Consider the following 19,542-nt stretch of genomic DNA (forward strand, 5'->3'; position numbering starts at 1 on the left):
GCCCAACAGATCCCCTGAGAAGTCACTGTTTTGATTAGAACTTGCTCTCTGGATCATATTGGTAAAGCCAAGACTTGTCCCTGGTTACCATTTGTTCTATAAAATCATTTTCATGAGCTTTGATTTTGCTTAAATGACTGATAGAAACACCGCCTCTTTGAGCCAGCTGATCTTTGCGTAATGCTTTTGGCATCCATCGAACTGAAAACTTGCTTAGTCCAAGAAGTTCATTTAAAATTGACAATACAGAACCATGTGAGATCCCACTTTAGTAGTTATCATATCAATGGCAATTCTATGGTTATCTTCCAGCAGTTTCTGGACTTCAGTCACAGTTTCTTAATTCATTGAGGTTGACTGTCTTCCCTCTCTTGGTTCATCTTTGAGGTCTTCTTAACCTACGTTAAAATGCCTGATCCATCTGAAAACTGTCCTGTTAGATGGGACAACATTCCCATAATCTTGTTGCAAATCTTCAATGATTTGGGAAAATGTCCACTTGAATTTTGCTTAAAATTTTATATTAGCCCTGACCTCAAAATCTATTTTGTCTATGGCATAAAAAATATATTTTCATTGTGAAGCCTTCCTAATGAGACTAAGGCAAGCGTTTTATTGAGAGAATTTGTCTGCAGTCATCCACTAATAGCAGAGACATGTTTAAACATCATTTGTTTGAAATAAACCCATGAATATATGAACTGGAAACTTAGTAGCAATACTTTTTTTTTCCAGTGACATATAATCAATTTAATGACTTGTTAAATTACTATTATTCACACTCAGGAAATGTATGGTTTTATGGATGTGGATTTATAATCTGTGAATATCTTTATTATTTTTTAGTATTTAAAAGATAAAAACACCAAGCACAACATGTAATGTATACATACAATACAGAAAATTGAGATGCAAGATGAGTTTGGTCATTCATTGTTAGGGAACCAAAAAACAACTCCTATTACTGAAAATTATGTAAAAACAAAAACAAAAACATAATTCAGTGCAATGAGTTTCTATCATATGGACATTCTGATCCTGGTTTTGTAATTTTCCCAAAACGATTGTTCAGATTACAATCTTGCAAGTGATTGGCCTATTTATTATTTACATAAGCAATTTGCAGGGATTGATTGGTTTACTAGCTGTATAAATGGCTTGTAATCCCCCCCCAGAGGGTTGGTCAATTTGCAGTTCTGTTGGGAGGGTTTCACCTTGAAGTTGTGTACATAAAATGCCAATCTCACAGAGGTTGTTTTTAGAGCACCTCATGATTATCAAGATCCTGTATAGGAGACTGTCCTTTGGTTGGGGTCCCTGTCTGAGAACTTTCTAGACCCAGATAAAAGAGCTATAATATGGGTCTATGCAGGGTCAGATTACTCAATAAGCAAAGTAAGCATGGGTTTAGTTGAGTTGTGTTTACTTACTAATTTATGGTGAGCAGTTTCATTTTTTCCTCACATCAAAGATTCTGTTTCTATGTATTGCTGGCATCTGTCCCATAGCAGTTTCCTACAGAATCAAAGCTTCTTTTGAAATTTATAATTCCTAACAGAGAAAGAGTACTCAGTAAGCAAGCTAAGCACAGGCTTACTTGTGCTTACTGTCTAATCTTTTTGTTTTTAAAATACTCTTTTCTTGATTTTTATTTCCACTTTTCTCCCACTCTATCCTGTACCGTGTAAAATGATCGCTATCAGAACAGCTGGTAGTGGTAGCTCGGCATCATCTAGTTTCAGGGTTTTGGAGACTGATGCTCACATGGTCCATTAGTCCATTGGACTAATTAATTCTGAACATCAATTTCATCACTCTGCTTTCCTGTGGGCGGGAGAGACCAATAGCTGAAACTTAAGATGACCGTAGCTCATGAGCTCTTAAGATTCCAGTCAAATAACAGTATTATTTGACTTACACTCCTTCCACCACCATCTGCTGTCAAGATTTTAAATTACATGAAGAAAAACCGTGGCATCAGGATTGGAGGAAGACTCATCAACAACCTGTGATATGTAGATGATACAACCTTGCTTGCTGAAAGTGAAGAGGACTTAAAATATTTACTGATGAAGATCAAAGACCACAGCCTTTGAGATGCAAGCCATTGAAATGGATTGCATCTCAATATAAAGAAAACAAAAATCCTCATCAGTGGACCAATAAACAACTTTCTTATCAATGGAGTAAAGATTGAAGTTGTCAAAGACTTCATTTTTCATGGATCAGCTATCAACTGACTCATGGAAGCAGCAGCCAAGAAATCAGACGACGTATTGTATTAGGCAAATCTGCTGCACAAAACGTTTTTAAAGTGTTGAAGAGCAAAATGTCAGTTTGAGGACTAAGGTGCAACCAACCAGTCAAGCCATGGTATTTTCAGTAACCTCATATGCACGCAAAAGTTCGACAGTGAATAAGGAAGATCGTAGAAGAATTGATGCTTTTGATTTATGTATGGTGTTGGAGAATATTGAAAGTTGCCAAAAGAACAAACAGATCCGTGTTGAAAGAAGTGCAGCTAGAGTGCTCTTTGGAGGCCAGAATGGCCACACTTCATCTCTCATACTTAGGACATATTGTCAGGAGGGACCAGTCGCTGGAGAAGGATATCATGTTTGGTAAGGTGGAGAGTCAGAGAAAATGTGTAAGACCCCCCCCAGCGAGATGAATTGGCAAAGTGTCAGCATCAATGGGCTCAAGCGTAGCAACGATTGTTAGGTTGTCCCGGACCCCGCAGTGTGTCGTTCTGTTGTTCACAGGGTGGCTATGAGTTGGTACTGACTTGATGGCACCTAACAACAACAACAGAATATCCTAAAACGTGGCTAAACGGATGTTTTTGGCAAAGATTAGCTCAGTTTTTGCGCATGCCCATCCTTGACAGCTCGCTTGTAAAGACATTTATCTAGTCCCTGAAACCTTAGTCTTTCCCCAATCACTGGGGGAAACACAGACTACGTTCGTTTGCCTCCTTTGATACAAAGCTCGATTTGATTTAGGCAGAAACGCAGGGTAGTCCAGTTTTGCAGTGAGTGCAGGATTTGGGGATCTATAGCGTGAACGCTGGAAGGCGGCACCTGGTGAGCCAACCCTGACCCGGTCTGGTCCCGCCCCCTTCTCTGCCGGGTCCCGGGCGCCTTAGGCTACCCCACACGTCCGACTACATTTCCCACAATGCACCCCGGGGGCGGACCGGGCCGAGAGGCTGGAGCCGGGCCTCGTCCGCGAGAGACCGGGGCAGGTTGTCTTCCTGGTTCGGCTGGTGGGCGAGGGTCAAAGGTAGGACTCAGTGCTCGCGCATTGGCCATGTCTGCGTCCTCAGGGAAGCGTGGCCTCACGATTCTGCGACCTCAGGCGGAACCGGGTCGGGCTTTGGTAACCCCCCGGGAAGCTGGCAGACGGCAGTGACCAGCACTTTCTGTGCATCCTGGGCCTCCCAGAGAAACAGGTGAGTCCGACTGCCTACGCACGTGGCCTTGGGGTGCAGATTTACCCGAGTGTTGTCATCTTAGTAGAGAAAGGGCTTCAAGCTTGAAGGGTTTGGGGGTCCCGCCGTCTATGACTTACGGACCAGGTCTCCCTGAAGTCCCACATTTCACTAGCCTCTCAGCTGGGAAACACAAAAGGCAAGGCCTGGAACCCATCCTTTGGTTGGGAGAGTGAAGTCCTTTTCAGAGCAGTGGCCAGATAACCACCCACCCCGAAACGCACACAAAATCAGCTCAAAGGGCTGCAGAGGTGACTTGGGTGAGCCGTGAACCCCCTAGACAGATACAGGGGCTGGAGACTGCTCTCAAGGATGCCCTAGCCCAAGATAATCAAACTGCACCTTGTACCCACTGAGCCACCCTTTCTGAAGTCAAGATTGCTGAGGGAGGGTAAGCAGCCTTTGTCAGAGAGGGGAGTGGCTGCAGCAGTGACAAGGACCAGGCCATCCTCTCAGCCTGATGGAGTAGTTATTTCCTGAAGCAATTACAACACAGCCTCACCTTGGTCCTGCCGGCCACATGTCCGATGCATTCACCATGCCACCCTCCCAGTTAGAACACTCCCTGAAGGATTAAAGTAGGAACTCTGTAAGCTAGAAGAGGGAGCCAAGGGGGTACAGTTCCAGAAGGGAGGGGTTTTTGGCCATCCTGGCTCAACCCCCTTCCAGTGTTGCTTAAGGAAGGGAGGCACACTGGAAGGATTGATTGAGCCAACTTATTTGGTGACTTGTCTTGCAGGCACTGAGAGGCACTTCTAGGGAAATTAGGACTTCAGGAGAGGTTGTCTGAGAAGAGGCCCCATAGGGGAATCTGGGACTGGCTCTAGCAGACCTCCCTTGTCTAAATGCTTTAGGCCCAGCCTCCCAGGAGCTTCAACTACACCGATTATGGCATAAATGGAGGCTTGGAGTGGCTTTGCTGTGGGTTACTACCTGAGCTTCCAGGGCAACTATTCAGAGTTTTTTGTTTTATCAGAGCTTCTAGTTGAGTCCCCAGCCTTGGAGATGCTAAATAATCTTTGAAGGCAGGGGGCTGTTCTGAAAGAGACATTCAGTAGCCCCCAGCTAACTGACCCTGCACACCTGAGGTCGTTAGCCTAGCTATCTATGATAGGCTCATGTGAGGCCCACAGGAGATCAGTTGGTGGTAGGCCCTTGGGGTCTTTGAGCCAAAGATCAGGGGCATGTGGTGACCAAGAAGTTCAATTTAGGAGAGACTTCCAGAAGCAGCAGAGAGCCAATGGTTTGTCCTTGCAACTCCAGGGAAGGTGAATAACCAGGTAGTCTGGAGGTACTCCCAGCCCTACAGTCTTTGACAGCATTTCAGTTAGGACATCATAGGTGGGTCATTTTTAAGCCACACCTTACCTGACTCCTGGTGTGGTGCTATAGGATCAGCACTGGCCTTCAAAACACAAAGTTGGTAGTTCAAACACACCAGCTACTCTTTGGAAACCCTATCGCTATGAGTCGGAACCAACTACAACTGGAACCAACTGGAAAGCACTTAACAACAATCACAACCTGGCTTCAGGAGACCAGAAGCATGTTTGGCAATTCAACCAGGGCCTGGCTCAGGCTGAGCAAACTATCAAAGGGCTGATTAGGTGGTAGAGACTACTAGATGGTAGCTACTCCTAGGATTGGACTCCTGGTGTGGTGCTGTAGGATCAGCACTGGACTGTGAACCACAAGATTGGCAGTTCAAACCCACCAGCTGTTTCTTGGCAACTGTATACAGAGTGGCTAAGGATCAGAACCAACTAACAACAACTCCTAGCATGGAGTATGAGTTGTGGGTTATGAGTTAGGTTGTGAATCACAAGGTCAGCAGTTTGAATCCACCAGTTGCTCTGCAAGAGAAAGATGAGGGTTTCTGCTCCTGTAAAGATTTATAGCCTTAGAAATGCTATATAGTGAATCAGAACTGATGGGATGGCACACAACCACCACCACCACCACTCCTAGTATGGAGTCCTGGTATGGTACTGTAGATAAGCACTGGACTACTAACCACATGATCAATGGTTCAAATCTACCAGCTGCTCCTCAAAAACCCTATATTGGGTTGCTATGAGTTAGAACTGACTTGATGGCACACAATAACACTCCTAATATGAAATCCTGGTATGGCACTGTAGGATACACATTAGACTTGCTAACTGCAAAACTGATGTTTTAAACATACCAGTCACTCCTTGGAAATCCTATATAGGGCAACTCTGAGTTGAAACTTGACACCACTTAAGAACAACTCCTAGTATGAATGCTTAGTAAGAATAATTGTGATATACTAGTGGCAGCAGCTAAGTGTATAAGTGGAGTCCTGGTATGGCGCTTCAGGGTAATGCACTGGGTCACAAGGTCAGTTTGCAGGGTAATGCACTGGGCCACCAGCCACTCCTCAGAAACCCTATACAGGGTCGCTGTGAGTTGGGACTGACTCTACAACACTTAACAACAACAACAACAGTGGTAGCAGATAAGTGTACAAGTGCCTACTCTGCTAGAGTAACAACTTTACATGGATTATTTTCTTTCATCTCCCACAACTCAATAAATTTCTACTATTATTATCCGTATTTTACAGAGGAGAAAAATGCACCAGGTCAATTCAGTTGTTGCTCCTGAACACTTGATTACTACCAAGGACAAGGCAGGGATTTCAGAGGCCACATTGTAGATGTGAAGGAGTGGAATATTCACTGCAAAACTTTCACCTCTGTCTTCCAAATATGTTTATTTGGTACACATTGATTTAACTCCTGTGTGTAGAGAAGACACTGAAGTTTGTGGCAGATAACAAGTGACCTTCATTGGAGAGAAATAAAGGGTAAGGAACAAGGGTCTTGCAGAAAGGCTTTTCTGATAAGGTAACACTTGAGTGGCAGCCTGAAGGATGTGAGGGAATGAGTCATGCTAATATCTAACCAGGAAGTACAATAGGTAAGGTGGGAGGCAGGGGGATGCAGTCCAGGAAGAAAGATCAGCAAGGGCAAAGTTCTGAAGTGAGAGAGTGCTCAGGATGCTTAGGAAAGTCATGAGGCTAGTATGCCAGGACTACAGCAGAGTGAGTGGAGGGAGATAGATGTTAGGAGATGAGGTCAAAGAAGTAATGGAGGGGACTGGGAAGCCAATATGAGTAGGCTCTTGTGTGCCACTGTGAGCAAATTGGTTCTTCCTTTTCTCTTTGAGTAGGTATAGGAGCCATTACAAATCTGTAAGTAAATGAATTACATGACCTGATTTCTATTTCAAGAGGATCAATTTGAGCGCTGTGAGAAGAGACTACAGAGGCAACTTAGGACACTGGGGAAACTTCTTAGGACACTGTTAGCAACAGTTTGGAGACAGAAAATGATGGCTTGAACGAACATAGTAGTGGTGGAAGTGAGAGAAGTGGTCAGATTCCAAATATAGGCATTTGTCACTTACATTAGTAATCTGTTTCGTGAAAGTCAGACTTTCTGCTGGAAACCATAACTGGGAGTCTATTTCACATTATTTTCAGTGGAAAAATTACAGTGCTTTACACAATCCCAAATGAGCAATAGATTTTCGAAGATGAAAACTAGGTCTGTGAAATATTGATCTTTGAGATTCTCATGTGGTCTGGATCTTCTTGCTTGAGACCTAGACATGCCCTAGTTTCCTTAGCACCTACTTACTGTCTTAGGCTCTGTGTTGTAGCTGCTCTGTTTTGAATTACTTCTCTTGATTCACTTTGAGGGACCTCCCTAGGTTCCTATTGAGGACATTTTAGCTTCTCCGCTCCTCTGACCTATCGTTAGGCAAGGCGTTGTATGTCTTGATTTTCTGAGATCTGACCCTTACTGGGAGTCGTAACTGTTGATTGGGGCCTAGAAAATCCCAAAAGGTTGTTGTTAAATGCTATCAAGTTGACACTGTATAGAGTTTCCAAGGGCTGTTGTTGGGTTTGAACTGCCTCCCAAATAATCTTCCTTTTGTCCTTCTCTGCATGGAGTGATATCATTGGCTACTGACACTACCCCCCCCCCCCCATGGTATGACAGGGCTCAGTGCAGGACTGGACAACAAACAGGCCAGTCTCCAATCATGCCTATTTGTGATTTATTTGCACATTGAGCTTCTATAAAAGATTTCTTTGAAGAAAGGATTCCATAGCTTAAAACAAAGATGACAGAAAAGAGCTTAAAAGTCAATTCTTTAGGCACATCACACACAGGAGATGCCTGGCAGAAACTTTGGGTGTTCCAGAGAGCATGTTCTTGGACACAAACAAGCTGAAGCAACACAAATGCTACTGATGGTGCCTCAGTGCCAGACAATCTCATACTTCAATCATGACGGGGCTCTGTCTGAGATTACCTTTTTTTTTTTAGATTACTTTTTTTTTTTTAATTTAAGGTTTTTATTGTGGATTGAGTGAAAGTTTACAGGGCGCAACATCAGTTTCACATTCAACCATTCATATAACTTGTTTCATTACATTGATTATAATCCCCTCCATATACCACAGTTAACAGTGTCTCTCTATCCTCTTTAGCTTTTTTTTGGGGGGGGTGGGGGTGGAAAAACTTTGCCATTTTGGACTTTACCGTCTTGGCTTCTAGGGAAGGTTTTTACATTTATCTGTGGATATCCAGGGCTCATGTATGAGATTACTAGCAAGCGTACTGAATAATCAGATGAGGGCCAGTTTGCTATGTTTGCTAGGTGACCAAAGTCTGATCATCAGAGCCTATGGTTTGGACGGTCTGCAACGCTTGGGCCCACAGGGTCTTGAGCTCCTGACCGGGTCTGCACTGTCTGCCACAGATTCACCCTTATTTATTATTTGTTTAAGGGACGCTGCCTGTCTTAGGCGGTCAGTGCGAATTCCTCCGTCTTACCCGTCATCGAAACTCATTGCAGCATGGCAATAGCTCTGTCTTAGGTTGCCGAGGTTCCACGTGATCCTTACCCATCTCTGGCCACACGTCCAGCATAAACAGCCACCATCCGAAGAAGGCAGGGAGGGAGGAGACTGGGTGGGGACCCCACATGCAAGACGTTGCCAGACCACCACCTGCTCTAAGTTGACCGAGCAGGATCACTATGCTGAGGTTCAATTAATTTCATAGGGGATCTTATAGATTACTTTTTTAATGAACATTTTTTGAGCAGCCTCTAGGTGAAGTCATTTGTCCAAGGTCATAGAGCCAGTGAAAGACAAGGCCAGCTATTTCCACTGGACCCTGTGCTCTGGGAGGGCAGAGGTGTGGTCTGTCTTGCTCACACTAACACCTCTTTCTCCTAGACCCCTGGCCTACTTGCAGAAGCCTCCTCAGGAGACTTCAGCTGGCCTCCACTGCCCTTCCGTAAGTATTGGTACCTCTAATGGAACCCCTTCCCCTAGACCTCTCAGCCTGTCACTGAGGGTCCCTGGTAATGGCCGACCCCACATGGGCTAACCAACTTGGTTACCCTAATGTCTACTCATGGCCATCACCACTTGGCCCTGAGACTGAGGAGGGACCAGGGGACCAGACTGAGTCTCTCCTGGCCATCAAATGGGCACTGAGAGCTATTGTGCCTGTTGTTTTTCATTGGAAAGGCAATCCTTGGTGCCAAATTAGAAAGGTACAAAAAGGTAGTCCAAGAAAAGCAAGGCTCCAGCCTGAAGATCAACCTGTTTTCTGTGACTCATTTCTTTCTCTGCAATCGCCTAAATATCCAAAAAGAAGCAGAACTATTGATGAACTCAGTCTTGAATGAGGAAATGTTCATGTTATAATGTGGAATGATACATTATAACATGTAACATGTTATACATTATAACATGTAACAGGATACAGAATTATTTCAACTCCCAGTTCCAATGCCTCCTTCCTGTGGTAACCCTAGAGCTACTTTAGACCCTATACTTTCTTACCTTCAGTACCATTATCTGTAAAGCTAGACTGACAGAAGCACCTTTACCTCAGAAAGGAGTGATCAGGACTAAACAACTTAATTCAGGTAAACTTCTTAGCATGCTACCTTGGTACTCAGTGTTAGCTGCTTAAAATAACAAAAATTAAAACAAATGACATTTTGTATCCATATTTAAAAAAATTAGAAGAATCCTAGTACTGTAGGATAAACACTGGACTGCTAACCACAATGTCAGCAGTTCAAACCCAGCAGCCATTCCTCAGAGACCCTATATAGAGTCGCTATGAGTCGGAACCCATCCAATGGCATTTAGCCAAACAACAGAAGAAAAATCACTGAAATATAGTGAGTAACTGAGTAGTGGGAACATGGTGACTTATTTCTTTATGCTTTTGTGTTTACCAAGTGTTCTACAATTAATTTATCTCCCTTTTATATTCAGAAAAAGAATGAGATACTAAATTTTTTTAGAGAAAAGTACTAAGAACTCACTCCTCAGGGATTTGAGTTAGATGAGTCCTGGTAAGGGACATTTTCCTTTGCTTTTTTTTCATCAAGAGTTCAGCTTTTTTTTATTGAACATTTTACAAAAGGGTTTTAGTCAAAAAGACCAAAGCCCATGCCATCATCATTGGACAGTTTACATTTTCCTTTCTTGGCTCCCATTTCCTTCTCAGCTGGGGTAGTAGTGATGGAGAGGCAGGTCCTCCTACTGGTATAGTGCTAGTAGGTCCACCAGTCCCATTGCAGATGCGGCTTCAATGCTGATGTTAGGCAGGGCCTTTGCAAACAAGCCAAGCCTGAAAGGTTCAACATTAATACCAATTGCTTTAATGAGGGTGTTGATCTTTTCCTCCATGATGGTCACCTCATCAGTTGTGAACCAAATAGATGCAGGCAAGCTTGGAGATGGAGGCATGTTGTGGATGAGTGTTGGGCTGGCAGGTGCTAGGCATGGAGCTAATCGCTGATTGAAGTGAGGGCCTCACTCCGACACAGCCTAATCATCCTCTGAAGAATGGATAGCATCCTCACCTTAGTGACAGCTAGGAGAGGGGTCAACTTTCCTGTATTTACCACTGTTAAGCTAGTTACCCAAGCAACAGCACACCTTCCCCTTACTCCCCATAATGGCTTTGTTTGCCCCACAGGAGAGCCAGAGGGATGGCTGCAGACTTGCAGAGGAAGAGAAGCAGTGAATGCCCTGATGGCACGTTGGCTCCTTCTGATGGGCAGAGTGTGGAGAGAGCTGAAAGCCCTACACCAGGGCTGGCCCAAGGAATGGAGCCTGGTACGGTAGGGTGTGTGGCACAGCCACTTGACAGATAGAGCAGCCACAGGGGAATCCAGATTCCTGGCCACTCTTTCCCTCCCACTCATTCATACATTTGTTCACTCACTCACTGGATATTTGCCAGGTACTGGGGATACTGCAGGGAGTGAGGCCCAACCTGTGCCCACTTTCCTTTTCACTTCATGACATGCCACTCACCCTGCACTGTCTGGCTGCCCATGTGGAATCTCCACCTTCTGTTCCCTGTCTACAGTACATCCTTCTCCTCCATCCTTAGCTCTTGGCTTAAATGTCACCTCCAAAGTTAGGCCTTGCTCTGACCACACTCTATACAGGACACTAGAGTTATTTAAATTTTATCTCTTGGTGTATATATTATATGTATCTTTCTCCTCCACAAGACTGTGAACTCTGAGCACAGGACAATTGTATCCCCAGTGCCTGGCACATTGCCAGTTTGTAATAGAGGCTCAGAATATATCTGTTGAACTATTTTGTCAAAAAAAATCAGTCAAGGACAGAAGGCATAGTCCCTGCTCTGGGGGAGCTATTACAGTAGAGATGGTTAGAAGCTGCAGCCTGAGTTGGGGTGAGGGGACCAACTCCCAGAGAGAGGGATTTACTGCACACAGTGCTCAGCACACAGCAGTGAGTAACCAGGCTCCTGCTGTTGAGGGGATGACACTAGATCATCAAAGAAGAAAGTATGATAGAGTGCCTGGGGTTGGAAGTCAGATGAGGAGGTATCATCTGAGCTGAGAACTGAAGTGTATGTAACAAGGAACCAGCCATGCTATCAGGTGAGAGTACCTTCTAAGCAGAAGTCCTGTGGTAGGGTATGTGGGGGCTGTTCAAAGAGCAGATAGATGAAGGCCAGTGTGACTGAGGTAGACCTTGGGTGATCTGCAAATTGGCAGATAAGAGCTGCTACCACTACCATGAGCAGTTTGGTCTTATTCCCAATGTGATGGGAGGAGACTGGTGGGCTATAAAGTGTACGACTGTGGCAGGCAGTGGCAGGAGGTCACCGTGGCTGGACCTCTGCAAGACAGTCAAGCTAGAGTGGCTGTGGCAGGCAACAGCTTCCCCTCTAAGCACCAGTGCTTTGCCTGCAGGTGCTGGGCAGGAGGGTGCCATGTTCGTCCACGCCCGCTCCTATGAGGACCTCACTGAGTCTGAGGATGGAGAGGTATCTGGGGAAAGCCCCAAGGAAGGTGCTGGAGGGCACCCCCCACTGCCTACAGACATGCGCCAGATCAGCCAAGACTTTAGTGAGCTGAGCACCCAGCTAACAGGTGTGGCTCGAGATCTTCAGGAAGAGATGCTGCCTGGAAGCTCTGAGGACTGGTCTGAGCCCTCAGGGGCAACTGGGCGACCAGCTGCCGAGCCCCCAAGGGAGGGTACAGCTGAGGGGGATGAAGAGGATGCTACTGAGGCATGGCGCCTGCACCAGAAACATGTCTTTGTGCTGAGTGAAGCAGGGAAGCCTGTGTATTCTCGCTATGGGTCCGAGGAGGCACTCTCCAGCACCATGGGGGTCATGGTAGCTCTCGTGTCCTTTCTGGAGGCAGACAAGAATGCCATACGCTCCATCCATGCAGGTGAGCCACCTGGGAAGGGGACCAGTGGGGACTTTCCTGGCTAGGATTAACTCATAGCACGCTTTGGACTCTCATGCATTAGAGGGCTGGGATGTACTGTGTGACCAAGGACAAGTTCATGTACTTCTTCTCTCTGAGCCTCAAGATCATCTGTCAACTATACATGAGATAGTAACATTACCTGTCTCATGGAGTTGTTGTGAGGGCCGAGGGTGGCTCTGACATGGACTTTACCTTTGGAGAGGGTGGGAGAGTGACAATAACAACAAAAATCCTAGGTCCTGATCCCTACCCAACCCTAGCCAGTTAACTGACTTAGCACTTGGGAAGAAGAAGCAGGGAGCCAATTAAGTGTTTTTCAGAAGAGCCTGCATGTTTCAGCAGGAGCCAGTCTGTAAAGCAAATGACTGGAACAGGCCAGGAGCCTTCATGGGGCAATGGGAAATGGGGCAGTGGGCTACTGTTTTTATCGTCACCCCTACTGTGTGCAGAACTGAACCAGGGTGGAGAGGATGTAGGAAGCATCAGGCAACAAAGGAAGGCGGGCTTGAAGCAGCGCCAGATCTGAGAGGGCTTTTTAGCTGACACTCCCTCCCCTCACCCTCAGATGACTACAAAGTGGTATTCGTCCGCCGGAGCCCACTGGTGCTGGTGGCAGTGGCGCGCACACGGCAGTCAGCACAGGAGCTGGCTCAGGAGTTGCTCTATATCTACTACCAGATCTTGAGCCTTCTTACTGGTGCTCAGCTAAGCCACATCTTCCAGCAAAAGCAGAACTATGACCTGCGGCGTCTGCTCTCGGGCTCTGAACGAATCACTGACAACCTGCTACAGCTCATGGCTCGAGATCCCAGCTTCCTGATGGGAGCTGCACGCTGTCTGCCCCTGGCTTCAACAGTGCGTGATGTCGTGAGTGCCAGTCTGCAGCAGGCACGGGCTCGCAGCCTTGTCTTTTCCATCCTACTGGCCCGTAACCAGCTTGTGGCACTTGTACGCCGCAAGGACCAATTCCTACACCCCATTGATCTGCATTTGCTTTTCAACCTCATCAGTTCCTCGTCGTCTTTCCGTGAGGGCGAGGCCTGGACACCTGTGTGCCTGCCCAAATTCAATGCTGCAGGCTTCTTTCACGCACACATCTCTTACCTGGAACCTGATACTGACCTCTGCCTGCTACTGGTGTCCACTGACCGTGAGGACTTCTTTGCTGTCTCTGACTGCCGTCGACGTTTCCAGGAGCGCCTGCGTAAGCGTGGAGCCCACCTGGCCCTACGTGAGGCACTGCGCATTCCTTACTACAGCGTGACCCAAGTGGGCATCCCAGACCTGCGCCATTTCCTATATAAGTCAAAGAGCTCAGGACTGTTCACCAGGTGAGGGAAGGCCTTGGGGGCATTGGCAAGGGAGGCTTGTAAGGGTAGGAAACTGTTTGACTCTGTGCCCTGGGGGTGGGGTAGAGGAGCAGCTTGAAGCTGACTGCCCCTCTGGGGATGGACCCGCATGCAGGATCTGTTTTACTCTCATCCTAAGACCCCCTACTTGCTATCACTTGCCTCTCTATGGGCATAGACCTCTTTACTTCATTACCTGTTGGTTGTGTGCCACCTGTCCGTTCCAACTCAGCAATCCTGTATAGGGTTTCCTAGGCTGTAAGTCTTTACCAGAGCAGAAAGCCACATCTTTCTCCCCTGGAGCAGCTGGTAGATTCAAACTGCAGACTTTGTGGTTAGCAGCCCAGCTGGCAACCCACTAGGCTACTAGGGCTCCTTTTGTTACTTTGTTATTAAGCGCCATCGAATCAGTTGCAACCCATAGTGAGCCTGTATAGGATTTCCAAGGAGCCGCTGGTGAGCTTGAACACCGACCTTGCAGTTCAAACTGCTTTGCAGTCTGGCGCATTAACTCACAGCACCATACCAGGACTCCTTCATTACAGAGACTAGCCCAATATACCCAGGAAGGAAGCTGGAACCAAGGCTTCTTAAGGAGCAACTGCCTTAAGCCTCATTTTGATGTAGCCTCAGATGCAGAGCCTTTCCCCCACCTCCTCCCTTAATGGAGGGACTGAAGGGGGTGGGGCTGAAGTGTGACAGTTTTTCTCCTCCCTTTACTCCTTTTTGGCCCAGTGGGCTTCCATTCTATTTCCTCTGTTTCAGACTGTGCACTCTCAGTCTTTTATACCTATATTCAGGTTGAGTTCTCCAAGAGAGTTAGAAAAGACACCCTGAACTGGGATGTGGGGGAGGGGGCACCAGGAGAGTAGAACAGATGGTGGAGTTTCCCTGGCTGGAAATAGGTGTTTCTAGAGCTCCAGAGAGCCTTCTCATGACAGAAGTCATCCTTTTGCAAACTGCCCTCCCATCTGCAGCCCTGAGATTGAGGCCCCATATACAAGTGAAGAAGAGCAAGAGCGACTACTGGGCCTCTACCAGTACTTGCACAGCCGTGCTCACAATGCCTCCCGTCCACTCAAAACCATCTACTACACAGGACCCAATGAGAACCTCTTGGCCTGGGTAAGGCAGCCCTGGGATAGGCTGGGCTTCACTGGGGTTCTGGGCAGGGGCCCTGAGGGATTACCAGCCTGGATGACCATCCTATGCCTCTTCCCCTAGGTGACTGGTGCCTTTGAGCTCTATATGTGCTACAGTCCCCTGGGGACCAAAGCGTCAGCAGTGAGTGCCATCCATAAGCTGATGCGCTGGATCCGCAAAGAAGAAGACCGCCTCTTCATCCTTACACCCCTTACCTACTGATGGGAATGTGCGCAGGCTCAGCCTTTCCCAGCCTGTTGGGGCATGGAAAGCTATGGGAGCCTCCAGGTGGGGCTAGCTTTTTCTTACCCAGCCAGCAGGCGGGTACTGTGGGTTGGTGTGTGCATTAAAATGCTTTGTGAAAGCCATTTGTCAGACCCGTTACTGTGTATTTCATTAGTCACCCTTGTTCACACATAGAGATAGTAGATCCTTCTCCCTAGCCTCTGCACATCTTCTTCAGACACAGGGGCACATGTATACTTGGATTGTACTCCTCCCTCCCTTGCACTGGGGTCAGGCCATACATGCTCAGAATCAGGTCTTGAGCTGGAAATATTTTGGTTCCTCTGAAGGTCCTGCCACATGAAGGGTTCTCAGGTATCTTACTGACTTTGCCCCCCACAGCACCAACCCCATATTCAGTGTGAACCTCTGTGGTACCTCTCCTCTCACTTCTATGTAGGGCCCCAGCCTCATACACCAAAGGCCCCAACTATTCAGGTAACCCTGACCATACAAGTACTTGACGAGCTGCTGTAGTTCAGTAGGAACTGGGCTGGTTGAGACAGGGACAATAAGCATGGGGGAAATCTGAGCCCCTCCAGCATGGGTGAGATAGCCCAGTACTCAGCAGACATTCAGAATCCAACCTACCTGTATCCCACAGGCCTCTGCGAAAACTGCCCTTGAAAGGCTGCCCTCCTTAAGCGCCCCTACCTCCACCCAGCAAGTTCCTTGGAATAAAGTGAGCTAGAGGCTTGAGAGAAGGCCCTGCTGACCTCAGGGTAGGATTGACCCCTGCCCTAAAAAAAAGGCTGTGTCTCCTAGGCACTCCTAGGACCCTCCTCAGGCCTCCTGTCCCCTGTAAGGGGCACCATGAACATTCCCATGAGACTCTTTTAGGACTGTTCTGCCACAACTTAATCATGTCATTGGCCAAGGAGCATGAAAAGCCTAGGAAGTGTTTATGAGGAAAAACTGTCAGCTGAATGTGGTCTTCATACTGTTAGAAGGGATTCTCCTCATGTGGTATCAGAGCTGAGTTAATATGTTCTGCTACTAATACCAACCCAGGTTGAAGAATGTGCCTGTATGGGCGGCATGGGCCAAGAGTGCACTGGAATGGTTCTACTTACTGTCCCAGGAAATGGTAGTATAACACTTGCCCTTGTCCCTTCCCTGCATCACAGCTCCAGACTATCTACCCAGACCCCAAGGTCTTTGGGAAGCAACCACAGGCTTGCTACTTGACGAGCTGCTGTAGTTCAGTAGGAACTGGGCTTGTTGAGACAGGGACAATAAGCATGGGTAGATGATGCTGCTTACCCTGCACATTTACGTTGGGTCTCTTTTGCTTCTGTTCCTCCCCTTGCCTTTGCAAGATGATATCCCTGACAGCTATTGGTGATCTGGTCAGCCAGGAAGTGCCCCTGCTACTTTCATTGATCCCTGTAGGATCCTGCTTTTCTGCAGTTCAGCACCTATCCTAGGTGAGAGCACCAGGGGGTTCACAAATGAGGACAATAGGAGTGGGGAGTACTTGTTTGGAGTTCAGGAGAGGGATGATGAGCAAACAGGAAAGGTGTTCTTGGTAAAGGGACCTGGTAAAGAACCTAGTATGACTGGTGCACAAAGAAGCTGGAGAAATCTGCAAGGCCTGGGGTTCTGGGATTCCAGGTAAGTCTTAGCAGTGGGAAACCACTGAAGGTTTTTAAGTTGTGGAGTGATATTGTCATATTGTGAGTAAAGAGATTCTCTCGAACTGCAACTAAGATCTCTGGGTTGGAGAAAGAGGCTGGTTAGTTCTTAAGTTCTTAGTTCTTAAGAGTTTTTAAGTTGTGAAGTGATCAATGTCTTATGTGAAGTGTCCAAAGGAAAGTGAGAACCTAAGGAGGGCAGAGTGACTAACCCTCAAGAGGCAGTTGGATAGGTGCTGCTGTACTAGCTGACTTTAAGTCAAGAAGCATCGATATTCAGCACTGCAGAGCCCTATTCGCTACCCTTTATCCCCCACCCCACCCCCAGCTTGCCTCCAGCCTTCTAGCTAAGTTGGCAGAGGGGGAGAAAGGAAGAAGCACTCCTGGGAGCCTCTGCTGTGTCACCACCCAACATCACCGCCAAGGGGCGCTGGCCTAAGGTCAGCCGTGAACATGGCCACATGGGGGCAGTAGAGGAACAACTGACGGTTTCTGACTCGATGGCTTTTACCAACAACAATCCCTTTATAAATAGGGTGGGTGGGCGATCTAGGAGGTTTGAGAAAGCCTTATCCCAAGTGTCTGAACATCCCTGAAGCGGAAGTGGGGAAGGTCATAGGGAACCCCAGTCTGGGCTTTAGCTCAAGGATGTTTCATTTTAGTTTTGCCCTGCGTGACTATCTTTAGACATGTTGACGCTGGAACGCAGGAACCTCGCCCTGGTTTTCCCTGAGTGTTATTCATTTCCCGGCCAATTCTGGCTCAGAAATGGAGCCGCTTTTACGTTGCCATTGCCAGGGTGGGGGTGGGGTGGCGGTCTCCTGCCTGGAATGGGTGTGACCGCTCTGTGCAGTTTATCATCAGGTGCTCACCAAGCACCAGGCTGGAGAGTGGAGAAAGAGAGGACGGGAGTCAAGTATCTGGATGAAGTCTGTTAAGGTGATTATAGCAAGGTGGTTGTGAAACCTGAAGAGGAGTCTGGGGCACTCTAACCCAGGAAGGCTCTCTGGAGGAGATGCCATCAAAACTGCAAGAGAAGGAAAGTAAAATATTCTCCAGCAAAGAGGAACAATTTTACAAAGGCTAAAGGAACCCTGGAGTTATGGTGTGGCACTGTGAAGAAATGCACTGGGCCACAAGGTCGGCAGTTAAAACTCACCAGCCGCTCCTTGGGAACCCTATACAGGGATGCTTTGAGTCAACAACAAAGGAACCCTGGTTTTTTTCCAGCTGTTCCACAAGAGAAAAGCCTGGTGACATGCTTCTGTAAAACTTTCAGCCTAAAAACCTATGGAGCAGTTCTATTCTGTCACATGAGGTCACTGTTGTTATTGTGTTGTTGTTGTTAAGTGCCATTGAGTTGGTTCGGACCCATATCCACCCTGTATAGGGTTTCCGGAGGAGTGGCTGGTGAGCCTGAACTGCCGACATAGCAGTTCAAACTGACTTTGCAGTGCAGCGCATTAAACCACAGCACTTAGTGACCCTGTATATACAGTTTCCAAGGAGTGACTGGTGGGTTTGAATCACTGACCTTGTGGTTAGCAGTCCAGTGTTTATCCTGCAGCACCACACCAGGATTCCACATGAGTCACTAGTAGTCAAAATTGATTAAATGGCACTGAACAACAGGTTGTGTTCCACAAGGATGCAGGCATGTGGAGTTTGCAGATGCTGGATGGGAGAATGGAAGAAATAGAGCTTCCTCTGCCAGGCAGAATCAAGTTAGTTTGAGGCTCCTCTCTTTCCCACATCCCATTCCACTCCTATGCACCTCAGGACCCATATTTACAGGTCCTTCGACCTCAGTCCAGGGCCACCCTATGAAGCTTCATTAGTTACCATGAGATAGCTTCTAAGGTCCAGGTGAGGGGAATGATGAGCAGAGACCTACAGCCCTCCAACAAACAACACACATACACACACAGCCACCTAGCCAGAACTACATCCTTATTTCACAAATACTGAAGGATTCTATGGACATAATATTGAATGATGCAGAAAGCATCAAAAGAAGATGGAAGGAATACAGAGTCACTATATCAAAAAGAAATGGTCAGTGTTCAACCATTTCAAGAGGTAGCATATAGTCAAGAGCCAATGATACTTAACATGAGTCCAAGGTGCTTTGAAGGCATTGGCAAAGACCAAGACACCAGGAATTGATAGAGTACAAATCGAAATAGTTCAAAAAACTGATGCAACACTGGAGGTACTCACTCAGCTATACCAAGAAATTTGGAAGACAACTACCTAGCCAAATGACTGAAAGAGATGCATATGTGTGCCCATTCCAAAGAGAGTTGACCCAATGAAATGCAGAAATCATCAGACAATATCAATAATATTCCATGCAAGTAAAATTTTGCCAAAAACAATACAGAAATGGCTGAAAGCATGCATTGACAGAGACCTTTCAGAAGTTCAAACCAGATTCAGAAGAGGACATAGAATGAGGGATATCATTTTTGACATCACATGGATCTTGACTGAAAGCAGAGAATACCAGAAAGATTTTTTCCTGTGCTTTATTAACTATGCAAAGTCTTCAATTGTGTGGTTCATGACAAGCTATGGACAACATTGTAGAGAATGAATATTCCGGAACACTAAATTGTGCTCATGAGGAAATTTTATATAGACTAAGAGGCAGTTCTTCTAACAGAACAAGAAAACACTGAATGGTTTAAAATTAGCAAAAGGTGTGCACCAAGGTTGTATTCTTTTACCAAACCTATTCAGTTTATATGATGAGTCAATAATCCCAAGAAACTGGATTATATGAAGAAAAGGATTGGAGAAAGAC

The 19,542-nt window shown here is 46.6% G+C and overlaps 1 protein-coding gene across 1 annotated transcript; it reads left to right on the plus strand.

The window, feature by feature from the left end:
• The first annotated feature begins 3,177 nt into the window (after window positions 1-3,177).
• Window positions 3,178-15,182, plus strand: MON1A (MON1 secretory trafficking family member A). Its single transcript, XM_006873585.1, is given in 8 exon segments — window positions 3,178-3,197; window positions 3,199-3,277; window positions 3,279-3,451; window positions 10,540-10,679; window positions 11,798-12,283; window positions 12,891-13,656; window positions 14,652-14,799; window positions 14,899-15,182. Coding segments are annotated over 8 exon segments (1,953 nt in total). The 3' UTR covers window positions 15,040-15,182.
• Window positions 15,183-19,542: the final 4,360 nt, after the last annotated feature.

The sequence above is a fragment of the Chrysochloris asiatica genome, unplaced genomic scaffold (assembly GCF_000296735.1).
Source record: "Chrysochloris asiatica unplaced genomic scaffold, ChrAsi1.0 scaffold00246, whole genome shotgun sequence".
NCBI lineage: Eukaryota > Metazoa > Chordata > Mammalia > Afrosoricida > Chrysochloridae > Chrysochloris > Chrysochloris asiatica.